This window comes from Scyliorhinus canicula, chromosome 5 (genome assembly GCF_902713615.1).
Source record: "Scyliorhinus canicula chromosome 5, sScyCan1.1, whole genome shotgun sequence".
Classification (NCBI taxonomy): Eukaryota; Metazoa; Chordata; class Chondrichthyes; order Carcharhiniformes; family Scyliorhinidae; genus Scyliorhinus; species Scyliorhinus canicula.
In genome coordinates, this window is record NC_052150.1 from 19,054,174 (window position 1) to 19,072,001 (window position 17,828).

At 44.3% G+C, this 17,828-nt stretch overlaps 1 protein-coding gene across 3 annotated transcripts in view; it reads left to right on the forward strand.

Annotated features, from left to right (window-relative positions):
• The window catches only part of LOC119965828 (sodium-dependent neutral amino acid transporter B(0)AT1-like), a 60,047-nt gene that overhangs the window by 11,293 nt on the left and 30,926 nt on the right, over positions 1–17,828 (forward strand). For all 3 annotated transcript variants that reach the window (XM_038796715.1, XM_038796714.1, XM_038796716.1), the window contains exons 2-3: positions 14,994–15,134; positions 17,545–17,682. In XM_038796715.1, the coding sequence (XP_038652643.1) occupies positions 15,002–15,134; positions 17,545–17,682 (271 nt within the window). In that variant the 5' untranslated portion in view covers positions 14,994–15,001. The remainder of the gene's footprint in view (positions 1–14,993; positions 15,135–17,544; positions 17,683–17,828) is intronic.

Here is a 17,828-nt window from a genome sequence, read left to right on the forward strand (position 1 = left end):
CCCCTCCTTGGCACCCTCCTCTTCCGCTCTGGGGGGTTCTGTCCCTGAGCTCCTGTTCTCCCCTTTCCCCACCCCCCTCTTCTGTGGTTTTTGTTGCTGGCCTTGTGGGCTCAGGGGTGGGGGGGCGGGAGGGGGGGGGGGACTTCATGCCCCCTCTCCCTCCCCCTCCTCCATGCTTCTTCTATGATTCCCCTGAGTTTCCTCCTCAATTCCTCCCCGGCTCCCTTTTGTACCTCTTAGTATTTCTGTCTGCTCTCCCCCGCCTCTCACTCTTTCCCTCTTTCCCTGGTCGCTGTCGGCCTCAAACAGGCCTTGGAACAGGCCGACGAATTGCCCCCATGCTCTGAGGAAGCCTTCTTCTGACCCTCAGATGGTGAACTTAATCTTCTCCAGGTGTGAGAAATTCCGCCAGGTCTGCCAGCCAGTCTGCAGCTGTGGGTGGTGCTGCTGACCGCCAGCCGAACAGGATTCTCCGGCGGGCAGTTAGGGAAGCGAAAGCTTCCCCATGTGTAGTTCTGGCTGGTCCAAAACACTGAACACTGCCACTCTCGGGCACCGCTCCACCCTCACCCCCACAACCTTGGACATCGCCTCGTAAAAGGCTGTCCAGATCCAGACAAATCTGGGGCAGGCCCAGAACATGTGGGTGTGGTTGGCCGGGCCTCCCTGGCACCGTTCACATTTTAAGAGGCATCACATGCTGATGCCAATTCTCTCTTGGTGTCCTAATGAACCAGGATGTGCGATGATGGTAACCTCATGAAGGCTTTACCCTGTGGCGCCTGTCACAACCACTCCTGGTGTTTTATTAACAGTGTGTGCAGGGGTGACAATAAAGTGGCCAAGTTTGGGCTAAATATCCCATAGTAGTTTATGAGGCCTGGGAAATATTTGAATTCTGTCATATTTCGCGGAGTCGGTGCCTGTTTGATGGCCTTAACTTTACCTTCCATGGTGTGTAGGCCTAATTTTATTGACTTGGTCCCCTGGGTAGATCACATTGCCTGTCTGGAACACACATTTTTCTCGCGTGAGACGAACACCTGCATTATTAATCATCTGAAAACCTCCTCCAGGTTTGCGAGGTACTCTTTTCCTGGGGTTCCTGTGAATATACTTTGTTTAAGTATACTGCCACCTTAGGGAGCCCTTGGAGAATGTTCTCCATCACGCATTGAAAAATGGTGCATGCCGACAGTCACCAAAGGGCAGGAGTGTATATTCTCTAATGGGTGTTAATCGTACTTGCTGGATGAGTCGTCTAGTTCTAGCTGCAGGTAGACATGGTTCATGTCTAGTTTGATGAAGGTTTGATCACCTGCCAGTTTGACATATAGATCTTCTATGCGTGGCATGTGGTATCGATCCAAACGTGAGGCTTTCTTAACCGTTAATTTATAGTCTCCGCAAAGGCAGACCGACTTGCTGTGTTTGAGGACGGGGGTTATTGGGTGCAGCTCACCTCACTCTGAACTGCACTGGTCGCATTATATTGAGGCTTTCCTGAGTTCAGTCTCTACTTTGGTAAGTAAAGCGAATGGGACTGGCCGTGCCCTGAAATATTTGGGAAGGGTGTTGGGATCCACATGAATCTTTGCCAATGCTCCTTTTATTCTCCCAATGCTTTCTTGGAATACCTCGGGGTATTTGCCAATGGCCTCCTACAGTTCATTGGTTTCTGGTTTAAATGTTTGTAGCCAGGCCTCTGGAGCCAGTCTCTGTCCTGGTCCCTCTACAATTATGAGCAGGAGTCAGGCTATCTACTGCCCATAGGGAACCAGGGCCATAGTGGTCACCATAACCTTCAAAGGTTCCCCTATATGTGCGACTAACCTGGCCCTGGGCTCTCACAGGCCATGGGCAAAATGACCATCCAGAGATGCCGGAAGGTCTATTCCCCGACGATGGAGGTGGCAGCTCCCATATTCACATCCATTGCTAGGGAATGGCCGTTGACCAAGAGTGTTATCTTTATCAGGGTAATCTCAGGGTTGATGAAGCAGTTTAGTTGCATCGTTTCGTCCTCTATGGGCTGATAGATTTGAAAGGGCCAGGCCTGAGGTGGCCTTAGCTTCCAGCCTGGGCAGCACATTACTGCTGATTCTGGCAGCCTTGCTTGGGCCATGTCCTATGGCCACACTTACACTTGTGGCTGACACTTGTAGTCCTTCGGGAAGGCTTCCCTGGCACATCCAGGGTTGTCCGGTAACTTGTTGAGATGCCAGAATATCCTGGCTGAATGTTGGGTTAGTGGGGGGGTGAGGCATGTGGGAGCCTTTGTTGGGAACGCTGACTTTTCGGTATGGGGGTGCTACCACCCTCCTCCCCTCTCCTGGGGCAAAACCCTGGTACTGCCTCCCTAACAGCATAGGGGGGTGTACTGACACCTCAGGGACTGCAGCGGCTCAAGAAGGCCACTCACTATCACTTTCTGAAGGGCAACTAGGGATGGGCAATAAATGCTGGCCTAGCCAGCGACACCCACATCCAGTAAAGGAATTTTTAAAAAAGTGTAACCCAGACGTCCATTCCCGAGGTCAGAGGTCTGCACCACAGCTCTTTAAAAAGCTGATTTGCAACTCCCAACCTCATTTCAACTTGATCGCATTAACGTGAAGAAACTTTCTGAATCAAGAAATAAACAAGCTTTGTTTTTAACCGTGGGGATACAAAGCTATCATTGTGCAGCACTTTCAAATTGCTATTTTGACAAGAAAACCCCATCGTGCTTAAAATTAACCGATTTGAGTGGTATAACTGCGTCATGATCAAAGACATTTGGATTGAGGAACAGGCTTTAACATTGTGGCCATTATTATTTCCAATATTGTTCATTTAACAAATTATTCTGAAGGGGCCAATAGAAGCTTTGTTATTCTCACGAGAATCAATAGCTAAAAAAACTATTTTACTTCTACACGTTTGATGTTAAAGTTGTGATCGACAAAATTAGAGTTTAAACAAAGTCAAAAAACAGTATGACTCAATTAGATCCGCTTTAATTTTAACTTCCATTTTGTTCTATTTATTCAAATGCAAATTATGCATTCTATCAGCAATAGTCAGCAACTTGCTAATTATTTCAGGTAGAAATGCTAGATTTTTATCATGTGGTTCCAAATAGTTTTTATTTTAGTCAACGTTTTTGAAAAAGTCTCTTCAGATAAAATGGTTTCTGCCCCCTGCCCTGGGGTTAAGAAGAATGTGAGATTTTTTAAAGGGTTTATCAGGGGAGACGTTGGGTGAAAGTTTCTCCTGGCTGAGGGACCCAGACCAGGAGTCAAACCCACAAAATCAGCCGTCCAGTGTTGAGATTAGGACAATTTTCATTTAAAGAGTTGTGCATTTTTAAAATTCTCCATCTTAGGTAGCTATGTTTGCCCAGTTGTTGAGTATATTCAAGTCAGAGACTGTCAGAATTTTGACTACAAAGGGAATCAAGGGATATGGGAATGGTGAAGCAAGTTAGAAGGTCAACCATGAATGTATTAAAGGACTAAAAAAAAACGCAAATTCATTTTTATGGGATGTGAGTGCCGCTGGTTAGGCCAGCATTTATTGCCCATCCATTGTTGCCATTCAGAAGGTGGTGGTGAGCTGCCTTCTTGAACCGCTGCAGTCCGGGAGGTGTAGGTACTCCCAGAGTGCTGTTAGCGAGGCAGTTTCAGGACTTTGACACAGTGAAGGATCTGCGATTTATTTCCAAGTCAGGGTGATGAGTGACTTGGAGGGGACCTTCCAGGTGGTGGGCTTCCCAGGTATCTGCTGCTCTTGTCCTTCTAGATGGTAGTGGTGGTGGGTTTGGAAGATACTGCCTAAGGAACCGTGGCGAGCTACTGCAGTGCATCTTGTAGATGGTACACACAACGGCGGCCCTACATTTTTGGGGCCCTGAAGCTTGAAGTGTTATGGGGGCCCCTTTGCAACCAGCAACGAGATCTGGGTAACCACTATTATCTTCTTCAATGGGGTTGTTCCACGACAGATCACCACAAATTTAAAAGAAATTTAACCACTACATCTCAGATTTTGATTAAAATTGCTGTACTGGATTATCTCACATGTCAAAGTCACTGGTGTGAATACAAATTTCCTATGCCTTATAGTTTTCGAGTTATGGGGGGATGAACATTAGGGAAATGTTATATACATGCATGATGCATCATAGAATGGTGAAATAAAACATAGAAAAGAACAGTCAATATAATCTTTTATTTTAGACACCTATGAGTACATACTACATTTTACAAAATACTCTTTTTTCTGTTTTTTCTAGCAACATATTCACGGACAGTTTTGTCATATGAGAGCTTCCTTACAATGTCACTTTCTAGAGACAATATGCGTAACTGGATTATCAAGCAGTCATAGAGTTGATATAAAACTTCTATCCTAAATTTGTCATCTCCTCTCAAAGAAGCAATACCACTTGTTCCATCTGAAAATTTCCTTGTAACAATGCGTTTGGAAGCATCAGAATAACTTGAGGTGATATCTTCGCACAAACCTTTTGCTTCTGATTCATAGTGTGCAATCCTATCGGCTGAATTTTCTCTGAGTTCTTTAACAAACGAAAGTAAAGATGATAGCAGAAGATAACCTTCAAATACCTTTAAAAAACCCTTCTCAGAAAGTAAAGCGCCATTTTTAAAGATTTATACTTAATAAGCTAAATAGGCTAAACTAGGCTATGTTCAAGTTAGCCTACGTGAGGCGAGACTAAGTTAGGCAAGACTAGGCCACCAAAACTCATAGGCTAAGGTAATGTAACACAATTTTACCATTATTTGAACACTTTTCATAATAAACACCTGTAATTTAACACAAATACACCCTTTTATTACTTTTTTGTAAATACTTGTAATATAGTATTAGCCTAGGCTATGTGGTCGTTGCCTACCTTCCGTTCATCTCTTCATAAAAACAATAGGCTTAGGCTCATCTAACACTATTTCACCTTTATTACTGACCTTACTTTTCTAAATATAACATTTATTTTTGAGTCGGGGTAATTAAAATACTGCATACTTATGAACACTTTATTGAAAAAAATTCTTGTCTGGATCGCCATCACGGGTACTATCACGTTGAAAATTCACGATAGCATTGTGATGGCCTTTTCAACGTCTCCTCTTTTTTGTTACGACACGACTGTTTGTATTTCTGTGTTTTAAATTATTTAAAATTATTTTATATTAAATATATTTAGAATGAAACGTTTTTTCGTTTACGGCTGGCCTACATGATACTTTAATAAACTTTTAATTTTTATTTTAACTATTGTTTTTGTATTGAATTACACTATATTATTAATATTATTATTTTTAAAAACCCCTCCTCATACAGTAGACCCAACGTTTTTAAGCAATGTGGACTAAAGTCGCTTCTGGGGCCCCTCCGGGATTAGAAGCCCTGAAGCTTAAGCTTAATTAGTTTCATAATAGATCCGCCCCTGGGGACACACAGTTGCCGCTGTTTGTCATTGGTGGAGGGATTGAATGTTTGTGGAAGGGGTAGCAATCAAGTGGGCTGCTTTGTTCTGGAAGGTGTTGAGCTTCTTGAGTGTTGTTGGAGTTGCATTCATCCAGGCAAGTGGAGAGTATTCCATTTAGAGTTACAAGTTAGCCAGGAAGGACCTAAAGGGAGAGTTAAGAAGAGCGAGGAGAGGACACGAAAAGTCGTTGGCGGATAGGATCAAGGAAAACCCTAAGGCTTTCTATAGGTATATCAGGAACAAAAGAATGACTAGAGTAAGATTAGGGCCAATCAAGGATAGTAGTGGAAAGTTGTGTGTGGAATCAGAGGAGATAGGGGAAGCGTTAAATGGATATTTTTCGTCAGTGTTTACACTGGAGAAAGACAATGTTGTCGAGGAGAACACTCAGGTTCAGTCGACCAGGCTAGATGGAATTGAGGTTCAAAAGGAGGAGGTGTTAGCAATTTTGGAAAATGTCAAAATAGATAAGTCCCCTGGGCCAGATGGTATTTATCCTAGGATTCTCTGGGAAGCCAGGGAGGAGATTGCAGAGCCTTTGTCCTTGATCTTTATGTCGTCTTTGTCGACAGGAATAGTGCCGGAAGACTGGAGGATAGCAAATGTTGTCCCCTTGTTCAAGAAGGGGAGTAGAGACAACCCTGATAATTATAGACCTGTGAGCCTTACTTCGGTTGTGGGTAAAATGTTGGAAAAGGTTATAAGAGATAGGGTTTATAATCATCTTGAAAAGAACAAGTTGATTAGCGATAGTCAACACGGTTTTCAACATGGGGCAGCAGGGTAGCATGGTGGTTAGCATAAATGCTTCACAGCTCCAGGGTCCCAGGTTCGATTCCCGACTGGGTCACTGTCTGTGTGGAGTCTGCATGTCCTCCCCCTGTGTGCGTGGGTTTCCTCCGGGTGCTCCAGTTTCCTCCCACAGTCCAAAGATGTGCGGGTTAGGTGGATTGGCCATGCTAAATTGCCCGTAGTGTCCTAATAAAAGTAAGGTTAAGGGGGGGTTGTTGGGTTACGGGTATAGGGTGGATACGTGGGTTGAGTAGGGTGATCATGGCTCGGCACAACATTGAGGGCCGAAGGGCCTGTTCTGTGCTGTACTGTTCTATGTTCTATGTTCTATGTTTTGTGAAGGGTAGGTCATGCCTCACAAACCTTATTGAGTTTTTTGAGAAGGTGACCAAACAGGTGGATCAGGGTAAAGCTGTTGATGTGGTGTATATGGATTTCAGTAAGGCGGTTGATAAGGTTCCCCACGGTAGGCTATTGCAGAAAATAAGGAAGTATGGAATTGAAGGTGATTTAGCGGTTTGGATCAGTAATTGGCTAGCTGAAAGAAGACAGAGGGTGGTGGTTGATGGCAAATGTTCATCCTGGAGTTCAGTTACTAGTGGTGTACCGCAAGGATCTGTTTTGGGGCCACTGCTGTTTGTCATTTTTATAAATGACCTGGAAGAGGGTGTAGAAGGATGGGTTAGTAAATTTGCAGATGACACGAAGGTCGGTGGAGTTGTGGATAGTGCTGAAGGATGTTATAGGATACAGAGGGACATAGATAAGCTGCAGAGCTGGGCTGAGAGGTGGCAGATGGAATTTAATGCGGAAAAGTGTGAGGTGGTTCACTTTGGAAGGAGTAACAGGAATGCAGAGTACTGGGCTAATGGCAAGATTCTTGGTAGTGTAGATGAACAGAGAGATCTCGGCATCCAGGTACATAAATCCCTGAAAGTTGCCACCCAGGTTAATAGGGCTGTTAAGAAGGCATATGGTGTGCTAGCCTTTATAAGCAGGGGGATTGAGTTTCGGAACCACAAGGTCATGCTGCAGCTGTACATAACTCTGGTGCGGCCGTACCTGGAGTACTGCGTGCAGTTCTGGTCACCACATTATAGGAAGGATATGGAAGCTTTGGAAAGGGTTCAGAGGAGATTTACTAGGATGTTGCCTGGTATGGAGGGAAGGTCTTACGAGGAAAGGCTCAGGGAATTGAGGTTGTTTTCGTTAGAGAGGAGAAGGCTGAGAGGTGACTTAATAGAGACATATAAGATAGTCAGAGGGTTAGATAGGGTGGACAGTGAGAGTCTTTTTCCTCGGATGGTGATGACCAACACGAGGGGACATAGCTTTAAATTGAGGGGTGATAGATATAGGACAGATATCAGAGGCAGTTTCTTTACTCAGAGAGTAGTAGGGGTGTGGAACGCCCTGCCTGCAACAGTAGTAGACTCGCCAACTTTAAGGGCATTTAAGTGCTCACTGGATAGACATATGGATGAAAATGGAATAGTGTAGGTCAGATAGGCTTCAGATGGTTTCACAGGTCGGCGCAACTTCGAGGGCCGAAGGGCCCGTACTGCGCTGTAGTGTTCTATGTTCTATGTTCTATTGCACTCCTGATTGGTATCTTTCAGATGGTGGTTAGGCTTTGGGGGTTCAAGAAGTAAGTTACTCGCCGTAGGATTCCTAGCCTTTGACCTGCCCTGGTAGCCACAGTATTAATGTGACTAGTCCAGTTCAGTTTTTGATCAATTGTAACCTCCCCAGGATGTTGATTGTGGGGATTCAGCAATGGTAATGCCATTGAATGTCAAGGGGTGATGGTTAGATTCACTCTTGCAGGAGATGGTCATTGCCTGGCACTTTTGTGGTGTGAATGTAACTTGCTACTTGTCAGCCCAAGCCTGAATATTGTCCAGGTCTTGCTGCATTTGGACGTGGACTGCTTCATTATCTGAGGAGTCGAGGATAGTGCTGAACAAATCTGTAACATACTCCATGGCATACTCCTGATCCTGTGCTGATGACATACGCAGAGTGGAGAACCCAACCCAGAACCAGGGCGAATATAGAATGTGAGGTAAACTGAGAAAGCAAATAAGAGAATCAAAGAGAGATTATTGGAAGAGTCTGACAGCTAACATTAAAGTGAATCCAAAAGTTCTCTTCGGCAGGGACCTGGATTCGATTCCCGGCTTGGGTCACTGTCTGTGCGGAGCCTGCACGTTCTCTCCGTGTGTGCGTGGGTTTCCTCCAGGTGTTGCGGTTTCCTCCCAGAGTCCAAAGATGTGCGGGTTAGGTGGCTTGGTCACATGCTAAATTGCTCTATAGTGTCCAAACGTTAGGTGGGGTTGCTGGGTTACGGGGCTAGGGAGGACGTGTGGGCTTCAGGTGCCGGTGTAGACTCGATGGGCTAAATGGCCTCCTTCTGCACTGTAAATTCTATGATTTCTATGTAAATAGTTCAAGGGTCGTAAAAAAGGAGGGGATTATGTGATTTATGCATTGAGGCAGCAGGGATGGCTGAGGTATTAAATTAAAACTTTTCATCAGTCGTCACCAAGGAAGAAGATACTTCAAAAGGACATTTGATAAAGTGCCACACAACAGTGGACAAAAAGTTAGAGCTCATGGAATGAGAGGGACATTTCCAGTGGTGACAATTTGAGGATGACACCTACTCAGGGTAATGAGTTTCTGCCGTGGGTCTTCATGTAACTGAAAAGGGGGATTGTCAACCTGCAGATCTTTGGACACACGGGACAGGATTTCCCATGAGGTAGTGGTATCGAGCTGCAGGATTTACTTCCCTTTCTTTCCTTCTCCGCCGCTGCCCTTACTCATCATTAAGGTGTTTGGACTCAGTGGGATGAACAAGTTGACACCATTTTGAATGGTTGGTAGCAGGCTCCTCCCAGTCATTCAGGTCAATGCTACTGGATTTCAGTAAGTGTTTAAGAATGTCTTTGAAGCATTTTCTTTGGCTTCCCCTGGAAAATTGGCCATTTAAGTGTAAAGAAACCAGCACCTGGCAGAGGAGATGCAATTCGGCTGCCTGGATACAGTGTCCAATCCATTGAAGTGGTTTTGCAGGTTTTGCCTGAATCATTGTGGAGCAGCTTCAAGAAGGGCAGAAGCGTTTGTTTTACCGTCTCCTATTGATTCCAAAGAATAGAATTGATGTCGCGATTTCCCTCGTGCTCCAATGTGTCCAGTGGCAGAGTCCAGGTCTCGCTGCAGTCCAGGAGTGTGGTGATGACAACTGCTCTGGAGACAAGGGCCACAATTCTCCGGCTGGCACCATTCCCCTGTCCGTGGGTTTCCCGCCGGCGCGGGGTGGCTTCAATGGTGAATGCTATTGACAAGTGACGGGAAGATAAAATCCTGCTGCCAGCGAACGGCGCGCGATCGGGAAACACGCGCTGGGGAACCAGAAAATCCGGCCCCCGGCAGGACTTTTGTTGACTTGCAGAGTTCTTTGTTGTCAAACACTGACGGCTGTTGCTTGTAGAAGGCTGATCTGCCGGTGTTGATCCGATGAGGAAGGTAATGTCAAACTTCAAAAGAACCCAGACACGCAGATGAAATTTAATGCAGAGAAATGTGAAGTGTGACTTTTGGTAGAAAGAATGCAGAGAGACAATATAAACGAAAGGGGATAATTCTAATGGAGGAGACTTTGAGGCGCAGTCTCTGCCTCTGAGCCAGAAGCTTTGTGTTCAAGTCCCACCCCACGGCTTGATGGCCAAGGGAGGTGCGTTCATAACATGGCCAACAGATTGAGTGTGTCAATCTGCAAAGTTCTTCCAAACACCCCAATGGCAGGTGGTCAGAACAGGAGAGACTCCTGGACAGCCAAGCGTGATGTGGAGTGACCCCCCGCAAGCTGTAAGTCCCCGGCGACAGACTAGCGACCTATTCTGGGAATTACCAGCCACAGAAATGGATGAAAGTCGCCTTAGTGCACCACTAGGTGTGGGAAAACAATGCAGTAGCAAAGGGATTTCGGTGTATATGGACATAAATCATTGAAGGTGACAGGTCAGGTTGAGAGAGTGGACGCACGGGATCCTAGGTTTTATTAATAGGGACATAGAGGACAACAGCAAGGAAGTTAAATTTGTATAAGGCACTGATCCAGCCTGAACTAAGTATTGTGTCCAGTTCTGGACATTGCAACTTAGGAAGTGAAAGCGTTAGACGGGGTGTAGATTGATGGAAACGTTTTCAGGAATGAGGAATTTCAGTTACGTAGAGAGATTGGAGATATACATAGAACATAGAACATTACAGCGCAGTACAGGCCCTTCGGCCCTCGATGTTGCGCTGACCTGTGAAGCCAATCTAAAGCCCATCTACACTATTCCATTATCATCCATATGTTTATCCAATGACCATTTAAACGCCCTTCATGTTGGCGAGTCCACTACTGTTGCAGGTGTTCAGATTTTTCTTGGAGAAGTGAAGATTGAGAGGAGATTTGAAAGAGATGATGAGTCTGGACTGAGCAGATAGAAATTGTCCTGATTGATGGAAAGATCGAGAACCGAAGGACGCTGATCTAAAGTCATCGGCAAAAGAAGTAATGGCGACACGAGGAAACACATTTTCACGTAGCGCGTGAAAGGTACGGCCTGAGAGTGGAGTGGAGGCAGGTTCAATCAGGGTTTTCAACAGGGAATTGGATCATTATCGGAAGATAAAGAATGTGCAGGGATACAGGGAGAAGCCCTCGTAAGATCATTTACATCTCCTTAGCATTGTTAGGAAAATAGAGGTTTTTTTTGAGTGATTTATATTTGTATTGGCAAATATTAGAAATAAGGTATAGTTTTAAGTGTATTTAATTTACTGCTTCTGTGTCTGGAAGGGTAAAACCTATAGTTAGATTCATGCTGGACAAAGATGTTTGTACATGCAGGGATTGGTTTCAATTCCAATTGTGATTCTGTTGTGTTTAGAGAGGGCTACGATATGAAGAGTACATAAACCAACACTGATTGCCTGGCAACTGGGGCCCTGTTAGGTAGAGAAGCTGTTAAGTTTTACTTTTGCAAATTTGATTGCAGTTGTAGATCGGCACTGAGAGAAAAGGCAGCCCTCAGAGCTCATCCAGAAGCAGTTGGTTTTAGAAGACTAAAGAGGGAACATATCTCTCAGCCTTGCTAGAAGAAAATCCATACTATGGAGTAATGGTTAAGAAAGCAGATGCTGGGATTATAAAGTGCAGCTAGTTAAGAAAACTGGAGAAATGATCATGGCTCGGCACAACATTGAGGGCCGAAGGGCCTGTTCTGTGCTGTACTGTTCTATGTTCTATGTTCTATAAGTTTCCAAGAAGTCTGGTGTTAATGGAACAGAGGACATGAGGAACCAGAACAGATTACTGTTCAGTAAAGTCACAGAGAAATATAGCAGCATTGGACCATGAGAGGCCAAAACGTTATCTTCAATAGTGCTAAGGATTGTGATACACTACTACATTTTGGGATACATTATTTGAAATAAATGCGGAAATTGGTGGCAGGGCTTCAGAGTTGTGTAAAAGTGTTTAAGACAAAGGAAACCTGAAGGAAGAGGCGTAAAACCTAAAAGTGAAATCTCGATGGAAGCAGCGGAGGGAAAGCATAATTTAAAAGAAGATTAGAGAGTCTAACTTTTGAAAGAGGAATTTGTAATCACTCGTGTGGAAACCAGAGCTCAGTGAGACAAGGAGGCTCACAGTGTAAGAAATATTTGGGGGGGATAGTGAAGAGAAAACCACAGATATTCACTTGGGTTCAGAGAGGAGTGTGTCTTACCACAGTCATCTTGTGTGTTTAAAAGGGACTTTGTGTTAATGAGGCCATTGTAACTTAAGATGTACTCTGTAATCCATGTTAATCTTAAAATCTGTGCGTCATTGTTAGGCTAAGGCGTGAGTATAGGCATATTGCATTATAAGGCAATATGTTTATTTCTATAAATGTTTTTTCTCTTGTTATTAAAACTGATTAGCTTCCTTGTGACTCTGTTCCTCAACATTTTATTTTAAAAAGTACAAGTTATGGGGCGGGATTATCCGGTCCACCAGCCACGAGTTCCTCCGCGGCACGCTCTCGCCAGCAGCGAGCTTTTCCATTCCCGCTATCAGCCAATGGGATTTCCCTTTGTGGCCTCCGGGAAACCCACAGGAGTGGGTGCACTGCCGGCCGGCAGAACGGACAATCCTGCCGGCGGAGAATCCTGCCCATGATCTTTTGAGTCAGGGTTCGATTCTGGGATCTTCCCGTCCAGTTAGAACACCAACTGGGATCATAACACTAATATCGGAGTTCACATACCTTTAGGCCTTAAGATAGGAATCTATACGTAGTTTAACACTGAGTGCTTCATTTTTAATTCAGTTACACTGCACTAGATGGCAGTGTGTTCTATAAATGAAAGACTCTCTGGAAATAAGCAGTAACTCAGATAACCCTGAAAATCTCTCTTAGTTCTCTCATTGCTTAAATTCCAATGCTATCCTGCTCTTCTCTTTGCCTCTATTGACAAGTACAACTCACATATGCACCCAAAGAATTTCTTTCACGTCTTGTGTTTACGAAAAGGTGAGGAATTCTCCATGCAAGCAAGCGTGTTTCATGTGGATGTTATAGAATCTGACGGGTGAGAAACACCCATAGGACGCGTGGTAGGATACAATGAAAGAGATTTATTACGATACACTACTAAACTCCCACCGCCCCAAAGGGTCACCCTCCTTGACTTGCACACAGGCTGGGGTTTTATACTGTGGAGCTTTCCCTGTTAAAGGGGAAGCTCTGCTCCTAATTCCTGGGGGAGCTCATCCTCGCTCTGAGTTCATGGAAATCAGATGGTGCACACTCCTTTACTACCCAGGGAGTCCTAACCGGTATCTGTAGAATACCAGCACTCTTAGGGCACCAAAGAGTGTTATCAATATGATTCCTGCTTTATTTTATCCACCTTGGACTCTATCCACAGCTTGTCCACAGTACTATACGTGCGATTGGAGAATGAATGAAGTGACAGGAGTAAATCTGTATCTCACCAATTTGTAGAAGTCCATTCTTGTTACTTTAGTCCATCAAAGTATCTTTTAGTATCTACCCTTTGACTTTTCATGAGGTAAATCTTTGATCACCTCAGTCAACAACCTGCATGGCCCAAAGACAGCAATGAATTCCACAATTTCAATCTCTGAGAGAGGTAAGTGCAAAGAGATTGTGTCCTTTTAAGTTGGGAGGACGCAATAGATAAGGGGCAGGATTCTCCGTCCCGCCGCACCAGTTTCCTGGTGCGCTCGCGCCGGCAGGGGGATTCTCCTTCCCGTCAGCCAGCCAATGGGATTTCCCATTGTCGGCAGCTCACACCGTCGGGAAATCCCCGGGCGTGGGTGCCCTGCTGGCGTAACGGAGACTCCCGAGAAGCGGAGAATCCAGCCCAATAATTTTTATACAGGATGAACTTTATGTTTAATCCAATGTTATTTACTTTCTTTGTCCAGCTAGAATTTAGTTATGAAGATGTCCATTTGTAAAACAAATTAGGCTGCTCAAGCATCGACTGGCGACTACATGTGTACTGTCTCACTTCATTGAGAACAGCCTAGAGATGGGCACAGGATAAGTCTGAAAATTAAGTCAATCAGCCCTTCAGCTTATCTTCAGTTTAGCAGCAAAACATTATTACTTAAACAATGTCGGCACGTTTTGTTGACCCATGTACGTGCATAGGGATTTGAAATGAAAACCGTAATCCAAACTGTTTGGCACGGCTGTAAATTTGAGCAGCAAGTGTGTCTTCACTACTTCGAACCATTACATGTCAAAATGAGCTGGGATAGAAACTCACCTGCACGGCGTGTTAAATGCTGAACTTTGGGTACCAATTTGGCCCAGGCTGCTGGACTGATGGCCTTCTTTGCTGGCTCAAGGAATTCTATACGGAATGGACAATCTCAACTCAGTTTGTGAAATCATGAGTTTACATTGCCTAACAACACCAATTTTGTCTCTAATTAGCAGTCTCCTAATCATCATAATAATCTTTATTATTGTCACAGGTAGGCTTACATTGACACTGCAATGAAGTTACTGTGAAAAGTCCTTAGTCGCCACATTCCGGCGCCTGTTCGGGTACACGGAGGTAGAATTCAGAATGTCCAATTCACCCAACAAGCACATCTTTTGGGACTTGTGGGGGGGAAACCGGAACACCCGGAGGAACCCACGCAGCCACGAGGAGAGCGTGCAGACTCCTCATAGACAGTGACCCAAGCCGGGTATCGAACCTGGGACCCTGGCACTGTTAAGACAGCAGTGCTAACCACTGTGCTACCGTGCCGCCCATTACGATGATTGGTGCAGGGAAAGGAAAATAATGGTAAACAAAATAGCGGCCGTCTAAGCCTAAGCCTGAGGTGCATTGCTGGGGCAGAGTAAAGGCGATTTCTCTCACATCAAGGTGCTTGGGTGCTAGCCCTATGGGTGGGGTTGACCAGAAATTCCCATCAGAGGTCAACGGACCTTTAAACGGTGCGTTAAATTTCCCGACGATTCCCGCGGCAGGCGAGACCATACAATTTACCCTTAGGGATCTGAAATGGAAGGTGTTCCAGTCCCCAGCATCAAAGATCTTCTATAAGCACAAAAATGTTGGAGTGGCAGGGAGGTGAACTGTTCCATTTTTATCTCAATATATTTTTCCTCTTTGTCAGGAGCATTCATGATCCCGTTCCTCATCCTACTGGTGTTCGAGGGTGTGCCACTGTTGCATCTTGAGTTTGCTATTGGGCAGCGTCTACGGAAAGGCAGCTTGGGGGTCTGGAGTTCTATTCATCCATATTTAAAAGGAATGGGTAAGTTACCCGAGTTGAAATTACAAACGGCGTGCGTACTGTGTGCAGGGTTACCGATGGCACAAAGTCAGAGGGGGAAGAAATCTGTGAGCAGAGGCTGCAAAAGGGATATAACCGGTTTGAGTGATTGGGCAGGAACATGGCTGATGAAATGTAGTAAAGTGTGAAATGATTCGCTTTGGCGGGAAAAAAATTGATATTCAAGGAGATTTCAATGTTCTTGCCCACAAATCACAGACTGTTCACATGAGGCTATAGCAAGTAATTAGGAAAGCGAATGGTAAGTTATCTTTTATTTCAAAGTGAGTGGAGTGTAGGAATGAAGAGGTCTTACTACATTCATATAGGGTTTGGAGGAGAGCACATTTGGAGCACTGTATGGAGGTTGGTGCCTTTACCTAAGGAGGGATATGCTAGAAGACTTAGAAGACATGCTACAAAGGTTTACTGGACTGATTACAAGGAGGAGGGGAGACTGAGTGGGCTACACCGATATACCTAAGGTTTAGAGGAGAGGCGACCTAATTCAAACATTTCAAACTCCTGAGGGGTTGGACAGGATAGGTGCTGCAGGATGTTCCTCCCGGTCAGGGGTTCGAGAACTAGAGGCCGTAGTCTCAGAATAAGATATCCAGCAAATCAGGACTGAAATGAGGAACCATTTCTTCACTCAAAGAGTTATGAATCTTTGGAACTCCCCTCAACAGAGAGCCATGGACGTTCAAGAGTTGGGTATATTTACGATACAGTTTGGAGATTTTTGAGAACGAAGTGATATAGAATAATACAGGAAAGTGGAGTTGAGGTCAAAGATCACCCATGATTTTATTGAATGGTGGGGTAGACCTGTAGGGCTGAATGGCCCACTCCTGCTTCTTGCTTATTTTTATTTGCAACAATCTGATTGGAAGAAACAAGTTTTTCAAATGCAGATTTCCGCTGCCATTTTTCTGTAGCACTTTGGCCATTTCCCCCCGTACATCGAGAAGCAATTTGGCAAAAGGTCCAAGCATTAAATTGACCTTTGGCACAATTCTTAGTCCCGTTTTTAGATTCAGAATTAGCAGGCAAATGTTTGGAAATCTTTTGGAAAACAACAGGAGCCCAAACACCAGGTCCTACTGCAGTTTTTCAACCTGAACTTGCGTCAGACCCATAAAGGGAGAGGGAGACAGGGTAGAAACCAACTCATAATGGTAAAGTCAGCCCAATATCTCCCGTGGTAAGCGGCCACAGGCTCTCTGACAAATCTGTAAAGAGGTCACGGGCACAGCTGATGACAAACAGGTTTCTCAGGGGAATAATCCATACTGTTGTTCAATTGCAGTGATTGCCATCTCAGGCACAGCCATCTACTGCACCCACTATCACTTCTTTAGTCAGACTGTTTCCCAAATGACCAGGGTACGGTGCTAACGGGGAGAAACTGCAGGGATTGCTTGCCCGTTTCCAAGTGGCAGGACGGGGCAGAGTTAAGATGAATGGTGGTTTTGAGAGTGCGAAATTCTGGTGACCATTTGTCAAGGGTGAATTGCAGAAATAAAACTCACTGCCGCACTTGAAGACGGGCTGCGTTTTACACCCACATAACAACCCACCCAAGCACTATGGCACGGTGTTCTTCTTCAAAGCAATCTTCCGCTGAGGCTGTCCATAAAATTGAATTTGGGGATGAATACTGCTAAAACACACACAAACACTGCCCTGCATTTGTTACTTCAAGTTGCAAAAGGTTGTGTCATATCTTGAACTACATTTCAAGGTAGGGACACTTAAAATAATTTAGTTTTTGCAATGTAGTCAAAATACTGGTGTGTTATTACCTGCAGCACAGGACACTAATATCAATGAATTTACACTGTGGAATAATATAAACAATGTGTTCACTCCCCTGAAGGTCTTTTGTTCTTCTATTTTAGCAGGGCCCAAAATTAATTCCTCTGATAAAATAGCACAGAGAGGAATTTCAGACGAAATGTTGAAATACACACACACACAGATATACACACATACACACACACACACACACACAAATCCAAGATGTGCATTAAGGTTCTGTAACACCAAATTTTGCCTGGCCTTTAATTTTCTCAGTTAATTAAAGTCATCGAAAACTTTCCAATTTCTGAATTGGAAGCCAAATTTCCAAAATCCCAACACGGCATAAAGCAACTTTCACAATTCTGTTGACTTCAAAGGCTAGATATAGTCTATAAAGGTAGTTAATGTATCAGCACACAATTCATCATGCACAATAATAATCTGCTCCTGCAATCACATTGTTCTGTCCATTCCCACTTCTTTCAGAATATATTCCTATTACGGTGCAAATATATACAATTGATTAATAAATTCATTTAACATTTATTTGGTAGATTAATATTATTTATATTGACTCTCATTTCCTCAGGTATAGCATCAATGCTGGTTTCATTCCTGATTGGTTTATATTACAATAGTATAATTGCCTTGGTTTTGTGGTACATCTTCAACTCATTCCAAGATCCTCTACCCTGGAGCACGTGTCCAATGACTGCCAATAATACAGGTATTGATTAATGTTGCATGTTACAAAACCTCTTACAGTTACATATTGGCCATCCAGTTCCACTGATAGAGTTCTTACACCTGTCCTATTCTGCATAATTGGCTGAGAGCTCAGACTCGGGAAAGTATTTTTTTAGCCATGGTTTC